The 18,144-nt window shown below is 45.7% G+C and overlaps 7 protein-coding genes across 7 annotated transcripts; 3 read left to right on the top strand and 4 right to left on the bottom strand.

Annotated features, from left to right (window-relative positions):
- Nucleotides 1-356: 356 nt before the first annotated feature.
- IL334_003008 (chlorophyll synthesis pathway protein BchC) lies at nucleotides 357-1,994 on the bottom strand (the record flags this gene model as incomplete). The annotated part of the gene is made up of 6 exons (XM_062934745.1): nucleotides 357-639; nucleotides 730-899; nucleotides 985-1,262; nucleotides 1,347-1,410; nucleotides 1,573-1,845; nucleotides 1,920-1,994. The coding sequence occupies 6 exons, from the start codon at nucleotides 1,992-1,994 to the stop codon at nucleotides 357-359; spliced, it is 1,143 nt and encodes a 380-aa protein (XP_062790796.1).
- A 339-nt stretch (nucleotides 1,995-2,333) lies between these two features.
- Nucleotides 2,334-4,401, top strand: IL334_003009 (uncharacterized protein; the record flags this gene model as incomplete). Its single annotated transcript, XM_062934746.1, has 2 exons — nucleotides 2,334-2,643; nucleotides 2,714-4,401. 2 exons carry the CDS (start codon nucleotides 2,334-2,336, stop codon nucleotides 4,399-4,401), a joined length of 1,998 nt encoding a protein of 665 aa, XP_062790797.1.
- Nucleotides 4,402-4,852: 451 nt separating this feature from the next.
- IL334_003010 (uncharacterized protein) lies at nucleotides 4,853-7,671 on the top strand (the record flags this gene model as incomplete). Its single annotated transcript, XM_062934747.1, has 13 exons — nucleotides 4,853-5,064; nucleotides 5,113-5,171; nucleotides 5,302-5,381; nucleotides 5,467-5,604; nucleotides 5,706-5,880; nucleotides 5,991-6,101; nucleotides 6,237-6,443; nucleotides 6,550-6,604; nucleotides 6,668-6,773; nucleotides 6,842-6,932; nucleotides 7,013-7,211; nucleotides 7,292-7,429; nucleotides 7,578-7,671. 13 exons carry the CDS (start codon nucleotides 4,853-4,855, stop codon nucleotides 7,669-7,671), a joined length of 1,665 nt encoding a protein of 554 aa, XP_062790798.1.
- A 566-nt stretch (nucleotides 7,672-8,237) lies between these two features.
- IL334_003011 (uncharacterized protein) lies at nucleotides 8,238-9,172 on the top strand (the record flags this gene model as incomplete). Its single annotated transcript, XM_062934748.1, has 4 exons — nucleotides 8,238-8,504; nucleotides 8,577-8,726; nucleotides 8,784-8,901; nucleotides 8,958-9,172. 4 exons carry the CDS (start codon nucleotides 8,238-8,240, stop codon nucleotides 9,170-9,172), a joined length of 750 nt encoding a protein of 249 aa, XP_062790799.1.
- A 152-nt stretch (nucleotides 9,173-9,324) lies between these two features.
- On the bottom strand, nucleotides 9,325-11,387 carry IL334_003012 (uncharacterized protein; the record flags this gene model as incomplete). Its single annotated transcript, XM_062934749.1, has 10 exons — nucleotides 9,325-9,741; nucleotides 9,796-9,907; nucleotides 9,959-10,007; nucleotides 10,062-10,108; nucleotides 10,159-10,226; nucleotides 10,285-10,397; nucleotides 10,450-10,774; nucleotides 10,834-11,074; nucleotides 11,134-11,290; nucleotides 11,348-11,387. 10 exons carry the CDS (start codon nucleotides 11,385-11,387, stop codon nucleotides 9,325-9,327), a joined length of 1,569 nt encoding a protein of 522 aa, XP_062790800.1.
- Nucleotides 11,388-12,126: 739 nt separating this feature from the next.
- On the bottom strand, nucleotides 12,127-12,899 carry IL334_003013 (uncharacterized protein; the record flags this gene model as incomplete). The annotated part of the gene is made up of 5 exons (XM_062934750.1): nucleotides 12,127-12,263; nucleotides 12,318-12,402; nucleotides 12,469-12,595; nucleotides 12,645-12,798; nucleotides 12,848-12,899. 5 exons carry the CDS (start codon nucleotides 12,897-12,899, stop codon nucleotides 12,127-12,129), a joined length of 555 nt encoding a protein of 184 aa, XP_062790801.1.
- Nucleotides 12,900-13,981: 1,082 nt separating this feature from the next.
- IL334_003014 (uncharacterized protein) lies at nucleotides 13,982-18,095 on the bottom strand (the record flags this gene model as incomplete). The annotated part of the gene is made up of 8 exons (XM_062934751.1): nucleotides 13,982-14,733; nucleotides 14,795-15,361; nucleotides 15,464-15,738; nucleotides 15,796-16,035; nucleotides 16,103-16,716; nucleotides 16,773-16,843; nucleotides 16,898-17,485; nucleotides 17,711-18,095. The coding sequence occupies 8 exons, from the start codon at nucleotides 18,093-18,095 to the stop codon at nucleotides 13,982-13,984; spliced, it is 3,492 nt and encodes a 1,163-aa protein (XP_062790802.1).
- Between the last annotated feature and the right edge of the window lie 49 nt (nucleotides 18,096-18,144).

Genomic DNA, 18,144 nt, shown 5'->3' on the forward strand with positions numbered 1-18,144 from the left:
GCTGATTCTGAACGGTACTGAGTTGAACTAAAATGAGATTTTCATCTGATTACTCCTCTTGCAATTACTCCTGTTCCACAATCACCACAACGAACAACGCTCGTGTCGGTTTCCGGATGGCAATGTCATAGCTCTTCACATAGAATATCTCCAAAGGAATTGCTGCGGGGTTCATTGACATCACTGCTATCGGGCACTACGAGCCGTATGCCAGCCTGAAGAATATGAGCTGGATTCATCGCATCTGATAATGCATTTCTACCAATTCAACGTCACTTCATATTGTCCATCCGGCCTCAATTACACTTTTCTTCTCAAATTACTCATCTACGAACCACAACGCGTGGTAAGGATCCTTATTTGGGCCCATCGATGATGGCTTTGATGACACCCTTGCCAGCTGCATCTCTACCGAGTTTAGTAACCTCGAACGCTTCTTTCGCACTTTCGAAATCAAATCGATGGGTGACGAGAGGTTTAAGGTCTATCAAACCCCGTTCCACCAACGATATGGCAAGAGGATAATCACCTGGTCCATATCTGAATGATCCGAGAACCTTAAGTTGTTTGTTGATGACGTGGAACAGTGGAAGGGGGACATTCATATTTCGTCCCATACCAACCTGGACGTACGTGCCTCTGAAGAAGACAAACAAGGGATTATAGATGACGCGATCATTACTCGTCAGCCGCGCGGATAGTCTACGCCTGCCAAAGAGGAATACTCACGCGGGTTTCAAGATGTTGATACCCATCTGGATACAAGTTGGAGCTCCAGAAGCTTCAATAGCGAGATCAACCGCTCCGTGATCTCTTGCAGGAATATTGAGGGTAGTTCGAATTTCGTCGGAAACACGAGCGCAGTAATCCTCCAGCTTTTCGTTAGGGTCTTTTGGGCCCTATAAGAGATGACCCATGTCAGCAACTATGCAGGATGTTTCACAGTTTTACTCCGCTGCAGTCTCCAGCTCCATGCCAACTCACAGGCAAGAATATGTCACTCGCAGCGTAAGATCTAGCAAAGTCTAGTCTTTCTTGCTGGATGTCCACAGCGATGATTCTTCTTGCTCCAAGAGCTTTGGCAACAGCCATACAGAGTAATCCAACTGGACCAGCACCGAAGACGATGACAACCTGATCTGATTTGAGCTGTCCGAGTGTGTGGACAGAGTGAACACCGACGGAAAGTGGTTCCATCATTGCTCCGTCTTCGAAAGATACAGATTCAGGAATGGGGTGTAGTACGTCCGCAGGAAGGACATCTAGAGTATACGTCAACGAGAAGACAGCATACCAAGAATGTAAGGGAAAGTAGAGGGCATTATCGAGCTCAGAGACTGACTTACAGTATCGACACAAAGTTCCGAACTGGGTAGGAGGAGTAGCAGCGAAAGCCATGTGGGGGCAAAGCTAAAATGGGTTGTGGTAAATCCGCTTAGTCATCGTTGTCTGGCTAGTTCGACATCTTCACCACCACTACTCACTTCACCCCTTCGACTGCTCGGCTCATTGAATCACGTACTTCCTCTAATCCCCAAGCAAACCCTCAGGTCAACAATGAGGTTAACTCACCTCGTACATACCGCTTTTGCACTCGGTACAAGTTCTGCAGCTGACTCCCGGCTCCATTGCGACTCTAGACCCTACGGTAATTCTTCCGTCGTCTTTGACATCCGGTCCCACTTTAACCACTACCCCGCTAGATTCATGACCCAAACACATGGGTTGCTCGAGGACGAAGTCACCGATTCGACCGTGAAGGAGATAGTGTACGTCTGATCCACAGATACCCGTCTTGGAGACGGCGATCAAGCATTGATCGTCTTTGATCTCCGGGACAGGCCGCTGGGTGGAAAATTTGGTATTAACGGATGATTCATGATAGCGACGGCTGAGAACGGGTAGGAGATACAACATACATTCTCGAGTTTGACGTCTTCGATACCGTAGAGGACGAAAGATGGGTTGTCTGACTTGATTTGTGTTTCTGACATCTTGGCTGCGTTTTTCCTGGGATGACTGAGGGGTGCGTGAAAGAGATAGAGATAGAGACGCAAGCTGAAGATGTTTTGCTCTGTCGAATTGACAGTTTGTATATCTTTATAACCCCCTTCATATTAATTGATGTTTTTCCTTTTCACCAATTCTCCCGTAAATGCACCGCACCGCCGGCACAAAAGTAGGACCGATTATCCGGTATTACGTAATGCCACGTGACACGTGTTTCATCGAGTGGTGTTCAGTGGATTTTTCAACCTCTTTCTTTTCCTTCTTTCCCCCACTTTATTGTCTCGTATCTCTGATTCATGACCACAGTCGTTGGACGATCAGAGATGCCAGTGAAAAAGCGAAGACTGTCGCCATCAGCTTCATCAGCCTCCTCAGCACCTGCCCCCGCCTCTCAGATCTCATCTTCTCACCTAGATGCACCCACACTTTCCAACTTCCCATCTACTTCGACTCAAGGACTTGCAGGTCCTGGTCCATCTACACTCTCGCATCAGTACCAATCCAGACAGGAAAGAAACGATGCTGCTGAGAGGAGATCATTCGCGCGGACAGGCGCACAGGTACCCGGAAGTGGCGATGGTCCAGAACATGGGGAGGAATGTTACCTATGGGTGGATGTTCCTATTGTGAAGAGTAAGTGGATTTGTTCGACATATTCTTTGTGCTAGATTGCATTCGCTAAACCTGAACGTTTCATGATCAGATTTCCGATATGCACCATGCGCTATTTCACCGATACCATCACCTCATCCTAAATTTCCTTTCCATCGTACCATCCCTTACCCATTGCCAATACCGCCTGTTCATATCTCATGGCTCGACCGGTCCTCTTATCTGAGGATATCACCAGATGCCTCGACAATATCCAATGACAGGGGTTTTCGATCAGCCCGAGCAAACGTAGCGGTCCGTGAGGGAACATGGTATTTTGAAGTGAAGATTGAACGAGGCAGTGGTCCCGCTGGGGGTGGAAAAGGTCATCTAACTAGTGGTGATTCTGGGAATGCCCATGTAAGGATAGGGTGGGGAAGAAGGGAAGCAAGTGTCGACGCTCCTGTTGGTGCGGATGGATACAGCTATGCCATTCGGGATGTGGGCGGAGACAAAGTCACTTTGGCTAGACCAAAACCCTATGGCGAATCATTTCAAAGCGGTGATGTGATAGGCTGTTTGATTTCATTGCCAACTCGCCCGTCTTCTGATAATCTACCACGGGAAGATCCAGGCAAAACAAAAAGACAAAGAAGACATTTCCTGTATAAGAATCAAAGCTACTTCGAAAGTGCGGAGTATATGCCCGCGAAGGAAATGGAAGCTTTAGTAGATAGAGAAGGAAAGTTAGCTGCCGCCCAAAAGGCTGCAGAAGCTGTAGTGATTAATGGTATCACTGACAGCGACATTTCCAACGGAATTGGTGTTTCTGCGAAGACCAAAAAGGGAGCTACTACGAAAAATACAAAGAAACAGAAAGACGAAGCGTCTCAACATTATGTTCCGCTAGAAAGAGCACTACGAACGCTCAAAGGATCAAGAATTGAATTTTTCAAAAATGGGAAACCTTTTGGAATTGCTTTCGAGAATTTATACGATTTTCCACCATTACCACCACTCTACCATTCTTCATTACACGAAAAAAGATCGCAAGATGATGAGATAATGCATGATGATGGCACAATGGGTTACTTTCCCATGGTCTCTTGCTTCGGCAAAGGAAAAGCTCGATTTAATCCAGGTCCGCAATTCGCTTTTCCGCCCTCTGGTTATCAAACAACCAGGATTGACGAAAAACTTGCGGAAGTGCCAATGGTCGGAATCCAGCAAAACATTAGACCAATATGTGAACGATGGGAAGAGTTCAGACAGGAGGAAATGAGATATGATGAAAAGGATGAAGCTGAAGGAACAGAAAGACTGAAAGAAATCTTGGAAGAAGAGGAAAAAGCCAGAGTCAGAGCTGCTTTAGCAGGAGGTGTTGCCAAGAAAAAGAGAGGATTAGGGAAAAAGAAAAAGGTCGAGGTTACCGAAAGTCATGGAGCTGGTTTTGCGTCCAGAGGAGGTACTTTGACTCCCGCTCCTGAAGAAGCTAATCGAGTGGCTCCTGATCCTGAGTACCCATCGGTGAAAGACGAAGCAGAAGCCAGATCAGCCTCGGTCGCACGAACAATACCACCCACACGAGATTCATCTCCTGCATCGACCAAGTTTTATAGTGAAACCGACAAGCAGACCGCTGACGTGGTAGAAGATACACCCAAGTCACCAGGTTCTGTCGATCATCATTTGAAAGATGAAAAGTACGTTGAAGTTGATGCACAATCATTACTCGTTGACGGGAATGAGCATACACCTCATGAGAGCGGAGAGGATGAGGAGGAAGGGGTAGAATGGTAATGATCTGGAAAAGCTTAACAACTTAAAAGATGCATCACCTTTGTACACACCACAGGCGTTGCCACGCATATATCTTAGCACGAAAGCTTGCAGTGTTGCACTGGCGTTTAAATGCGCCTATGATACCCATAATTGTGCGAAGATCATCAGTTTTGACACATGAGTGACACTGTTTTTGATTACGAGATGGTTCACGGAACCCAACAACGGCAAGAACCGCATGACAGGGCGTGTTCAATCAAGCGTCTCCCTTCTACACCTAGCCATAATGTATTTACACTCCGAATGGATTGCGCCAAATGTGGACGACTTAGTATACATACATATCATATCCCGCTAAGGAAGTGCCGGCTAAACGGCAGTCGACACTGCAACTTCAAGGTCGCAATTTTAGGTCGATGTGACAACCTTCACACCCAAACAACTTACCGTCGCGTACTTCCGGTCAAACATGATTGCTGACACCACCGCAGCCACCGTTAGATTGAAGACCCACTCTCCCACGGCCTCTCTTGACTCTCCCCACCATTTCATGAGAACCCCTGCCGAACAGCCTTTATTATCGGATGATATAGAGCTGGAGGACGAGAATCATCCTGGTGCGAGGATATGGACAGAGGACGAAGCTGATGAACGGATTGCTGCGTTCGAGAAAGAGGATATGTAAGTCCCCCTCAACATTGAGATCTTGTGCTCACTTTGTAATACCAGTATAACGAGATTCGTGTGGATATTGGTTTTTACAGCTGCTATATCTGGTCTACTATTCGGTGAGCCATATTATTCTACATTCGTGCTCGTCGGGAACCTTTTCCTGCAGGAATCGTACGGACGCAGACACCCCACTTCATTTCCATCTAGACAATCGTCATCTCTATGCTGAAAATCTGATGTGTATAGGGTACGATACAGCTGCAATTTCAGGCGTTCTGGTGATCATTCGAGAAGATCTGGGTGCTTCTTTAACGGATTGGCAAAAGGTAAGCTCAAAAAATAACCCTCTCCTTGACCTTGTTATATGCATCACAGCTGACTCTCACGCTTTCCTCTTTCGATACCCTACAGGAAGCCATAACCTCATCCACAACTCTTGGCGCACTTTTCGGTGGATTATTGGCGGGTGGGCTATCAGATTATACAGGTCGAAAGCCGGTCATTGTTTTGGCCAATGTGGTATTCATAGCAGGGTCGTTACTTCAAGCCGTCAGTGAACTTCCTTCTCACATGTTCACATCAGATTATCATAATTTCTCCATTCAACCTTATCCCAATCAGATTGAGTTCGCTAAGCTTTTACCTCACAGGCATGCCATTCTGTCAATGTTATGGTGTATGGGCGCTTCATCGTAGGACTCGGAGTGGGTTTAGCAAGCTGCATAGTTCCACTTTACATCGGTGAATTGGCACCTGCTAGGACGAGGGGAAGATTGGTGACCATTAATGCTGTGGTAGTAACCTTGGGACAAGTAATAGCTTATGGTAAGAGATTCAAAGTTTCCCTTTGATTATGCCTTGACTTTCTTTCTCCCCTTCATTGCCATCATTGAATATCATGAATCGCGCTCATCGACTGAAACATGCACCGATAGGTATCGGATCATCGTTTCAAAATGTGAATGGTGGATGGAGATGGATCGTAGGCCTTGGATCTGTTCCAGCCATTGTTCAGCTGCTTGCAATCGGTTTCTTACCGGAGTCTCGTGAGTGAGATCTTTGCTACTGAGCAATGTCAGGACTCCCAAAGACTCCATACGATCGATGAAGGAAAAGGCGAACTTGTTTCCTCCGCACCAGCAGAAGAGTCATAAAATTATCCTGGCTGATCCAAACAAAAGCACGCATACTCATCCTGCAGTCAAATGTCCGCTCTGCACGCCAAATTATATCCAAGATCTATCCTTTCGCTACAATCAATCGCATTGAGCGAGAGTTAGCAAATATGACGCAAGCTGTCAATCAAGCGAGAGTCCTCGGCGAGAAAACTACCTTCGGGAATAGGTTGAAAAGCTTGGTAACGATTGGTACAAATCGGAGAGCTTTAAGTATGTGTCCTTCTCTCGTCCCCCTAGATGGCTTAGGCAAAAAGCAGACCTCGTGTTGAGGAAGACTGCTTGATTTATGAAATATGGATGCTAATGGATTGTATAGTAATTGGGTGTGGCTTACAGCTATCCCAGCAATTTTGTGGCTTCAATACTCTCATGTGAGATCCTACTAAAAACGCGTGTGCCAAAGGATTTGAATGATTGTTTTTTTCCTGTCTCAGGTACTATTCCGCTACCTTATTCGCTATTCTGGGATTCAAGAATGCTACAGGTGTGGGAATGATTGTAGCCCTTGTCAACTTCCTCTTTACTCTTGTCGCTCTGAAAGTCAGTCAACTCCATGACTTTCTTGACAATCACAGGAACAGGCGAACTGACTTTGAAATATCCGGTAGACTATAGACCCAGTGGGCAGGAGATTGACCATGCTCTTCACACTCCCAGTAATGATAGTCGCTCTGGTATTGATAGCAATATCTTTCCACAGTAGGTGGTATCATGACTTCCCGGCCGTGATGATGGTGTACCCATTTTGTATGAGCTGAATATCGAGTGTACGCTTACAGTACTCACTGCTCAAACCGGTGGTATATTAGTTGAGGGCTCGGAATATCCCCTTACGACTTCGATCCTGATTCTGCTGTTCATCCTTCTATTCGTTGCCAGTTACGCTCTAGGACTAGGAAACATCCCTTGGCAGCAGGGGGAGCTGTTTAGGCTAGATGTCAGAGGTATAGGAACCAGTATATGTACTGCTACCAATTGGTACGTAAATTGCCTCCAGTATCATGATGCTGGTCGGGAAAGATGAGGTCATAGCTGAGAGTGCTGTCACGATTTGGTAGGACTGGCAATCTGATCATCGCTGGAACATTTCTAAGCTTGATGAACGCAGCCTCACCTTCTGGAGCTTTCGGACTATACGCAGTATTTTGTGCAGCAAGCTGGATATTCTGCTTCTTCTTGTATCCTGAAACCTCAGGGTGAGTGTCTATATAGATTGAAACCTTGCCTGAAAGGCCTGCCTAGTCATACATCACTCTGTCAAGTATATGGAACAACTCGTCATATCTCTGTACAGTCCAGGTTGAAAAGATATATGCATCCAAGACTAACCAACCATTCACTCAGATTGTCTCTCGAAGAGGTGTCTTCCCTATTTGAGACCGATTTTGGGGTCCTCAAATCTGTAGAATTGAGGAGGGAGAAATTTAGAGAAAGTTAAAAGGTCTCAAATGGATAGACTCAGTTCATGAGAAGTTGTAATATAATGAAATGATTTAGGTACAACATCGTGCACAATCTCATCGTCGACTGGACCTTTTCCATTCACGGGTGGTATTCAGTGTTTAGGGCATATTATGAGATGGGAACCACTTGGATCAAGTCCGAAACTGAATATCCAACGCGAGGTATGTGAATCCCGAAGTCATTCGGCTAAATGATGATGATATCTTACGTGCTTGGATTTGTGCAATCGCGCTTATCACCGTATTTAAGCAGCGTTTTTAGCGTGATGTTGACGTGCTTATCATCGGTTCTGACCGTGAAAGATGTGCGATGATGCTTATTTCAATTGTTCGGAAAACCGCGTCGATATCCTGGACACTACTGATTTGTCTTTTTTCCATTCCTTGGTATGGAGATGCCGATGTGCGCTGTAGGATCGCTACGCAAATCACACTTGCATAATCATCAGAACTCCACCGTTCTTTCTTCTCCTTATATTATACGTATAGAACATTGGCGTATCTGGCTTGCACGAAGTGAAACAGCCGTCCAGAAAAAAAAATGTCCACACCCGCACCAGCAACAGTTAAAACACCTAAGTTGGGTGTGCTACAGCTAAAGACTTCCTTCCCTCGGCCTCCAGGAGATGTAGGCAATGTTGCCTCATGGGGTGATATTCCGGTTGTTGTTCGTGTAGTGGAAGAGGCAACAGGTGACTTGGTAGTCGGAAATACTTGGGGACAAGAGCTCGTCGATGCGTTTGTGAGAGAGGGAAAGAGATTGGTAGAAGAGGACGGTGTAGTTGCCTTTGTCACTACTTGTGGATTCGTGAGTATGGTGCCTTTCTAGCTAGAATGAGTGAAATCAGGAAGTTCGACAGACTGACACCTTCTTTGGCAGCTCGCTACGATGCATCCATTCCTTGTCAATCGATTACCTTATATCGGTACTACTCCTCTTCTACAGGTTGCATGGTTACAACAATCTTTTTTCCCAGGCGATGATTCGAAGAATTCTGTCGGTGTGATTACTTTCAAGAAATCTGCCTTAGTAAGCGTTTACTCTAGATACCTAGATATATTCTATCTGATTCAAGTGGGAACTTAGAGCACGAAACACTTAACTAGCGTTGGTGCGCATCCTGATACACCTGTTTACGGACTCCCAGAAGATCCGGACCCTAAAAAAGGTGTATTTAAGGCTGTACTTGAATCGCGTGTGCCATGTAGGTACAATGTCATCTATAATGTGCTTCAACCGCTAATATACCACCGATCTCAGATGACTATGACGGGATGGAAAAAGAGGTTGTTGCCGCTGCGCTCGAGTTGACTAACAATCATCCCAAGGTCAAAGCAATCGTACTTGAATGCACCAACATCCCTCCGTTCTCACACTCCATTCAGAAAGCTACGGGCCTGCGGGTGTACGATGTTCTGACATTGGGCAAATGGCTATATGATGGTGCCACTCCCAGAGATTTCCGAGATTCGTAGACGGTCGTACGGTTTATGATAGCTACATTAGCGGCTAAAAGAAACGTAAACTAAGATTTCATGAGACTTGTTGGAGCCATCATCATACCTATAGCTACGATATGTTTCTCAAGGGACAAATGGCATAATTTCGATGTATGATGTAGATCTATTTATGCAGAGATAAAAATCTGTTCAACTTCTGGTGAAAGCTGGTCAACGTTTGCGAAGGCCCTGTCATGATCCTTGCTGCCATGTTGGGCGGAGGCTTCCTTAAAAGACCAGTCGCTTTCCTCCGCGAGTTGTAAATCTGCCAAATTTCTACCGGATTGTTCTCCTTCCTCTAGACCATTGGCCGGTGTACCAGGTTCAGAAGATCGCCATTTCCATAGCTGCGTGAACTGATCTGGTTTCCGTTCGAGCGCGTTGACGACGTGTTTACCCAGAACAGGGAGAAACTTGAAGCCATGTCCAGATCCACCTGAAGCTACAAAAAGACTGTCGTTGTAATCTGGGACATAATCAATTACAAACGAATTGTCGATACTGTCAGTGTACCAACACATTCTGGTGTCGGTTATTCCGATTTCCTGCGGCGTAAATTCAGCACATGATCTGGGTAACACAGGATATCGAGAAATCACCTTCAGCTCGGGAAAGAGCTCCGCGATCACGACCTTGATGTTATCAATCGCTTTCTTAGGAAGATTTTCAGCTCGATCAACAGTGTATCTGGTTTTAGGTACTGATAATCGCCTAATATACTTAGTGAGCAAAATCTCAAGAAGTCATCAGATTTTGACTCACTTCCCAGTCTTTGGGTGTGTTTGGTAATTGGTCCACTTTCTACCACGGTCTGGGCGAGCCGTCTATCAGCTGCACAGTCTCCGATCATCTATCTTACACTTACAACCAATTTTGATCACCCCGTCGGCGGTCCTTGGAAAGCCGTAAAATCTTTGATAGTAATATCAGTCGATTTGAAAACATTACGCAATATCACTCACCCTCCAAATTCTGGACCAGTCGATCCTGACACGCCATAAGCCCATACCGGAAACTTCTCGGGAGAAAACTGTGAAAACCAAGATGAGTATGATTCATTTGCCCACCATGATGGAAGACTAGCTCACTTTGTCCCACAAGTCCTTTCGATCTTTGGGCAATGCGATGGTTACAACGGAACCAGCAGTGGTTTCGAGAAGGTTTTCCACTTCTGGTACGATACTCGGTGTCCATCCACCACCTAGCACATTGATCAGCTAAAAGCGTAAACCTGTTAGGAAAGCGTAACGCACATGCGATTACGACTACGTCTGCAAAGTGCTCCTTTCCATCTGCTGTTCTTAATCCCTTCACTCTCTTACCACATTCTCTCTCTTCAACCAGCAACTGGTCAAACTTGCCTGCCTCTGGACCCAAAACGAATCTCACCCCAGCCTTTGCTGCTAAGTGTCTGACCCAAACACAAGCTTTATCGGCATAAGTGAAACCCGCCGATGTATCAATAAAGCCATTAAGCCCTCCTCCTCCTGCCTTATTCAAACTTTCGATTTTGTCTTTCCAATGGGAAGGGTCTTCTGCGTCTTTGTCCCAGAGCCGCTGAATATCTTGCTTGTCAAGCTACAATCGTACCGTTAACGCTCCGTTTTTTCCACCGACTCCTACCTTTACTGACTCACAAGAACATGTTGATGATGCCTTAACCCGGCCCTATCGAGTGCTGCCAAACTCTCCTGATCAACCTCGGACAGCTCCTTGCTCCCACTAATCATAATCACTCCATTAATTACGAGTAATTGATCGTTAGGCGTAAGTCCTTTTGGTAGATCCTCCGGAGCAGAGGACGCGATTACCTTGTTCCAATTCAGCCATGTTTCCCGTCCGGAGAACGCCAAATCTTGATATTCAGTCTGTTTACCACTGATCTCGTTTAGTCAGCTTGCAGATGAAAGATAGAAGACATGGAATACATGGCTTACTAGAAGCATCGGTAGACTTTGTTTAAGTCTGCACTCGCGGAATCACAACCGGCATTAGGATCATAAGCACTCTCGTCGTATGGTTGATAATCATATACTGTAACGTTTTTATAACCGCTTTCACTGAGGTGAAGAGCAGTGGACAAACCAAAAACACCTGCTCGTTTGGGCGTATTTAGCCAGACATAGTTGATACCTTTAGCAATCTACTCACCAGCTCCTACGATAGCTATATTCTTATGAGGCGCAGTCATCTTCTGCTCATTGATATGATTTCTTGATTGATCTGATGAAAATAAGTAGCTCAAGAGATTCCACCTGTTCCCAATTTGACGCACCAGACCGACATTATCATTCCCAGAACCGTTCGGAATCTGAGCGAGTTTAGCAATTGCATTCGGTCTCGCCGAACTTGCGATGACCTGTAATGGCGCGATAAGATGTAAATAAGCAAGCGGAATTATGATCGGGATCGACAGAGCACGTCAGCTCAGACGGTTAAACCCGAACTCGCTTAATGGACGAGTATCTGACATAAATTCCATGATCAAAATCTGTTCATTGTTGAATGTCCTATGCTATTATATTCATTTGAGATGCCACTGACTCTCTAGTAGAGCTGGTCTCGCTTACGGCGAGTACTGACTTCTGATAGTGGACTTTAGTCATTCTCCAGTCGATTTGTCTACTCGTCACCTTGCAGACTCCATTTATCCCTTGAACAGCTGGCGATTTACTGACTGAATGATTGTATGTGAAATTCAGAATGCTAATGAATTTGACTGGACAGACCAATTGCGTTGTGCGACTTGCTGGAGAGAGTTGAACCATCTTCCAGGCTAGAAAGCTCGCCATGTGAGCCGATTACGTACCAAGCTTGCTTCATTCTATGCATGGGAAAATACTACAGGCTACAGTATGTCACTCGAAGGGAGCTGACCGTTGTTCAAATTGTTGAGCATTCATGAAATCCTTACCAATCATATCCTACTTTTACTTGGCGGGAGAATATTGGTACGTGGAACAGCAGCCGGTGTAGGAGTTGATCTGGTCTCGACTATAGAAAGGAGCACAAGCAACGATGGCATCACCACAACCTTCCTTGATCATTGGGTTTGTCGAAGAAAGCTCTGCAGCTCGAGGTCAGCGGCAAGATACAGACCATTTGCTAAGGCGTTACTCACGACATTGCGATCTAGCATCGTTCAAATCGTTATTGCATGCAACGAGGTTGCACTTGCAGTCTGGATCGAGTTGTTGGATGGTAGCCTGACATTGAGTAGAGTCAGTATCTGGCTTAGTGGACTATTATATCATGACCAAAAGTCAACTCACGGCAAAATTCTTGAGCACATAAACAACTCCATCCGTAACGCCAGTGACGATACCGCCTGTTACATCTTTGGCAATGGTTGAAACGGGGTCATCGGAGACGAGGAGTTTATTAGCTTCTGCAAGAACACTATAAAGTTGTGGTTAGCTTGACCTTTGGCGGACGAGACTCGGCTTACTCGAAAGCATTGGTGCCAACGTTGTCACCTTGGTAGTTCAGAAATGAGGCGACGTTGTTGATGGTAGGACATGAAACGTTGTCGATGTAGTTCTGGTTGTCGGCAGAACATTGAGCACGCTTGGAATGGGTTGTTACAGGAGATCCGTTGACAGCTGATGACGGTGAGCACAATGTCCACGGTTTATCTGATCGAAGACTTACCACTGAGTGCAGCAAGAGCACTAAATATAATGACAGATTTGGAACAGAACATGTTATTTTGACACTGAAGAAAGTAGACGTGAATGGAATGTGAGTTTTGTATGTGTTTACAACAGACCCGAAAGAAGCTGATATCACAGTCCCCTTTATATGGTTTTTCTGAATCCGTACTCAAGCCGATCCTTTTCGTATAACACGTATAAATCTCGATTGAACAATGAGTCTCCTGAGATCAGATCACGGTGATGACATCAAGCATTCAATCAAAGCTGAAATAACTCTGTGCTAGCACTTAATGTATGTCAGGTTAGGACGTTATTAAAAGGCTGGCTTTCCGATGGATATGATCCACTAGACTTGCTGGATAGCCAACAGAGTAACAAAGTTTATAGCATCTTATGCAGCTAGCAAGGCGGGAGTTATAACATCTTATGTTATGTCGGTTAGATCTTTAGGGCGCATGACCAAAGCAATTCCCATTGAATCATGCGCTAATTACCAGTGACAGACCACCGTAAGTCACTGATGTACGCACAGTAAGAAAATACAAGCTCGAGACTTGCCGATGTAACGGTCTATTAGTCTTAACGCATAAATGCCCATCCAGGGTGTCACACCTAAGCTGTCATTTGAGAGTGTCTTGTGGGACGTATGGTTCAGAGGTGCGCTAATTTAGATGTATGGAACGCCATCTCTGGTCGGGAAGCCCAACAACACAGGACTAGCGCAGGTTCAAACACGACAAATTAAAATTGCACCAATCGGACCAGAATTTCGGGTCTTGGACTTACGTTATCAACGTTGGAGTTGACATCATAACTTGCTACATGGACAAACCAGCGTATAATCAGTTTTCAATCTGGCTGATGGCCATTGACCTAATGACGACCTGCGACGAGACACAATAGGGTGACACAGGGGACATATATACATGGTCATTCGTAGGATTCGTTTAATTACAAGACGTGACATGAACATGATTCAATGCAAAACTATGAACAATCTCATTCAGGGTATGATCTTCTCTCTTACTCATTAAAACATAAAGCCATAATAAGAGACCTATGAGGTATTCGAATGTCTCGAAATCTCAAACATTTCCTAACTATTGAGTCATATTTGAATGCTTCAGGCTCAGATTCTGAGTGATTTTAACGATTCCAACGCCTTGACTCCATTGTCCCCATGACCAAGATTTAACCCTCCATTTTTTAGAAGCGTCAAATCCTTCAAAGCACTCTCAGCGTGTTGCCTAACGATTTCGTCGTCATCTCTTTGCATGATATATCCAATGATCGAACTCGCCCTGTCCAAGAAGTCTGCTGATAAATCGTGCTTGGTCGTGGCTGAAATTGATGAAGCCGGCTTGATGGCGATAGGCGAACCACTAGGAAGCAGGATATTCGTCTCATCGATGGCCGCCAAGCGCTCGTCGGAGGAAGACATGAATTCCACGAAAACCACCACTCGAATTGTCCAATTGAACAGGCTTAATGCTGCTCGACGTAAGGTGGGATGTTTGCTATCCTGAATTTTCGTTGGTTCCTCGTCAGTGATCCTCGGTTGGGTGACCTCATCATTTGGTTTTTCCTCTTCCGACAAAGGTTCATCGTCGATCAACTGAACCAGGTTCGATTTGCCCCATTTCGGCTTCTCTTCCACAGTCGCGATTACAACAGGAGACTGACGTCGGAATGGCGATGACGCAGTAGATTCGACTTGAATCAGATCAAGAGTAGACATCGCCAGCTGAGCGGCCCAGGACAAGATTGTGTATGGTGACACTCGTGCGCAAGTAGACAGAATCGAGAGGGCGGAGCTACGTATAACAGTAGGAAGGTTTTGGTCGGGGTAAACAGACATCAATGGAGGGACAATGAAGGTCGCTACAAGTTATGTCAGCTGAATATTTTGCCGACCCGGACCGAGCATTGATAATCAACTTACCATAGGCTGCTAGAACGTCTGCTGATCTCTCTGCGACTTGATCGATAGCTTCCGCCACTCTCAAGACCCTCTCGATTTTCTCTTGTTCCTTCGATTGTGCTATGTCCTGCTTCCAATCCCTCAATCCGGTCATATATCTTCCTACTAACGCTGCAAAGACTTCTTTGCCCAAAGCATCAACTATTCCACTCAGACCCTGGATCGCAGAAAGATATATGAAAGAGTCTGAATTGTCTATCTCCTTCATTAATATGTCAATTATCCTATGAGAGTAACTTTCGTCGAAATTAGGAGAAAAGGTAAGATCTTTCAATGTCTTCAGGCCGTATGCTTTGACCGGAAGACCAGGATTGTCGATCAGATTCTCAGCTTGCAAGAGGTCGGCGAGGAACATTTTCTTTGGATCCTCGGACCGACTGTCCTCAGAGTCAAGAGGATGAGAGAGGAGCAGTCGAGCTTCGCGGGCAGCATTGCGGATTGACACCGAAGACGATTGTTGTGATAGTGTGCTGAGATGAGATAAGATGGGCCGAATTATCATAGAAGTCTTGTTGAGTTGTCCCTCGGCTAAAAGGAAGAATTATCAGTGTTCCGAGTCTCGTATCCTAGCGTTTACGAGTCTGGTCTAGACAGAGTGAATAAAACCGAAAAGAAAGGCTTTATTCTCACCTTCTAAAGAGGCAAGCAGTTGGCAAGCAACTTCGATTAATCCCCGCTTTCCATCGGGAGCAAGTTCATCGTGCAATTCTCCTTCAAGGATATCCTCGCTGTGTATTCGAGTTGTCCCAGGTTCACCATTCTCGGCTTCACTTGTCGTATGGAGAGATTGGATCTGGTCATTCAACACTCGCTCTACAAACCCGAGGACTTGAGCAGGTTTTGAGAAGAGCTGAGAACCTAATTTCTCCATCATCTGGATAGTTAATTGCAGATTGACAAGAGACCTGTATATGCAGTTAGTCGGTCAGAACGAGCTTCTTTACGTACTTTAATAAACTTACTCAAGCGAGGGCTCAACTTCGGTCGCAGTTCTGATTCTCCAAGAATCGAGAGATCGGAGGATCACCTCACTCGCTATATCTGGCCGATCAAGCGAGCCAATCAATTGGCAGAGAAGTTGCGGGTCGGGTGACGATGACTGCTTTGCGCTAAGTTGGATGAGGTATTCCTCGTGTGACAAGTTGAAAAGAGGAGTAGAAGGGAGGGCGATAATGGGGGACGTGCCATTTTTTGCCGGCGTTCTTCAATGGGAAATTTGCGCTACTGTCAATACTCTTCCGGACTCGCATATGGACGTGAAAAGCTCACGGTCTGGCCATTAACCTCACTCCCTCACCGTCTTTTTCCCAGTAAAGTTCAGCTTTGTCCCCGTCGATACAGTCCTTTTCCCACCCTTTTCCCCCGTCCATGATCGACCATATCCCCTTGACCCCCACATCTACGTGTACTGATTTGCCCCATGTGACAAGAAGAGATGCCACGCCCTCATCAAGTGGGTGACCCGCAGATGACACTGTGACACCCTGCTCCTGAATATGGATTTGATCGCCTTTTTGACGGATCTCCAAGAACTCGTGAAGCGAGAAGAGTGGAACCAGTATGGATCCAACGATGAAATCCGCGAAATCATGTGAAGAGGGATTATGTAACAAAAGTAATCGCATATTTTGGACGGATCGTTGGATAGCTTCCCAAGTTGTCACCACAATCTCCTCCTTCCCGGCTTGAAAGCTAGTTGGTAATTTAGGGTACCAGGGCGCATGAATTTTGTTGTTTAACCAATCACCAATCAAAGGTCGATTGGAAGCCCACAGTCGTTGAATACAATAACAAGCGGTATTGACATACGCTACAGGTAGATGAGAATGTGTGGTCAATGGTATCATTGCGAATAACTCGGAGAGCAGCCAAGGATAGTATATCTGGAAAACCCATTTAGCTCAACTCTTTCACAGGAAGTCGGGTCGAATTGACTTACCTCTGGAGTGACCTGACGAGGAATTCGAACCAAAACATTGAAGATGTGGTCAAGCCTCTTCCCTTCTATAGCTAAACTGCGATGTCAGTAAACTTGCAGTCACTAGCCTATATCGTCGCACTCACAGGTGACATCATCAGTCTTCGCTGTTTCACCAAGAACATTTTCCATCAAGCCTCTAACGCCACCAGGTCTTCGCACTTGAGCTGTCAACAGACCATTGATTATACCTTCGGGGTATTTTGGCCATTCCCTGACCCATCCGTTCACCTTCACTCCCTCTTTTCTGCCTTGAACTAACAGCTTCAATACATTGACCATGGTGGAAATTGCATGTCCAGGTGAGAGAGATATGAGAGCCTTCATAAATTCGGATCTCAGTGCTGCGTGACTTTCTCCTGGTATGGATGGGGTGTATGCAATGATGAGCGTCGAGAGGAAGACGGGTACTAGGTGAGACGAAAGCAGGGTCTGGGTAATGATTGTTGGCGGAGTTGGAGCTCTTGAACTTGGGCCAGCGGCAGGGGTAGGTGGTGCTGTGGTAGTGAGAAGTTTGAGAAGTGAATCTAGAGCTAGTGAAAGTGATTCTGCGGTCTTAGGTAATACGGTTGGCAAGGAGTCGGCGTAATGAGATGCCAGAGGAAGGAGGTAAGAGAAAGTCGAATGTGACAACATTAATCTGATGAGTCGGAGGTCTGCTGTACCTAGTAAAACTGAAGCAGGTGTATATCGTAAATCAGCACTTGCTCTTCTTTCCGTTTTGAAGAGTCTTGGTATTGAAAATTGATGTTCATATGAGCCTCTTCTACTTCTATACTTATGTTGACAAGTTGAATGATACTTGGGTCTGTGAATGTGTACGGGGACAACCTCACTGCCTCTTCTCTTGTTCATTTTGCCTTTGCGTTTTCGTTCACGACGAGAAAGTTGCAACCTACAATCGTTTTGTGCCAGATCGCCTCTCATCTCTACAGGCCAGAATTCTTTTTCCAGCGTGACCTGCATTGCGTTGATCAAAGCGAAGCATCTTTTCCCCACTACAAAGACCAATTCGTCTCTTCTTCGCTTCTTCCTGCTTTCGTCAACGTCATCTTGAACATTGCTATGATCGCCTATTTGCTCCTGTTCGTCTTCATTGCACCATTCAGGAGTGACCCTTCGCCATTCCTTCGGTAAAGAACGAGAACAAGCTCGAAGACGTTGGAGGAGTTCTGGAGGATTCGAGGAAAGCGGCGTTGGTGGTTTCAGGAGGGTATCAGCTGCCTTGAGTAGGTTTTTCAGAGTCGGACCGCCTGTATTCGTATTAGCAGGACGAGGAGGCATATCCGCTCGACAATGATGACCCTATCAAACAAAGTTTGAAGAGAGAAAG

The sequence above is a fragment of the Kwoniella shivajii genome, chromosome 4 (genome assembly GCF_035658355.1).
Source record: "Kwoniella shivajii chromosome 4, complete sequence".
Taxonomy (NCBI): Eukaryota; Fungi; Basidiomycota; class Tremellomycetes; order Tremellales; family Cryptococcaceae; genus Kwoniella; species Kwoniella shivajii.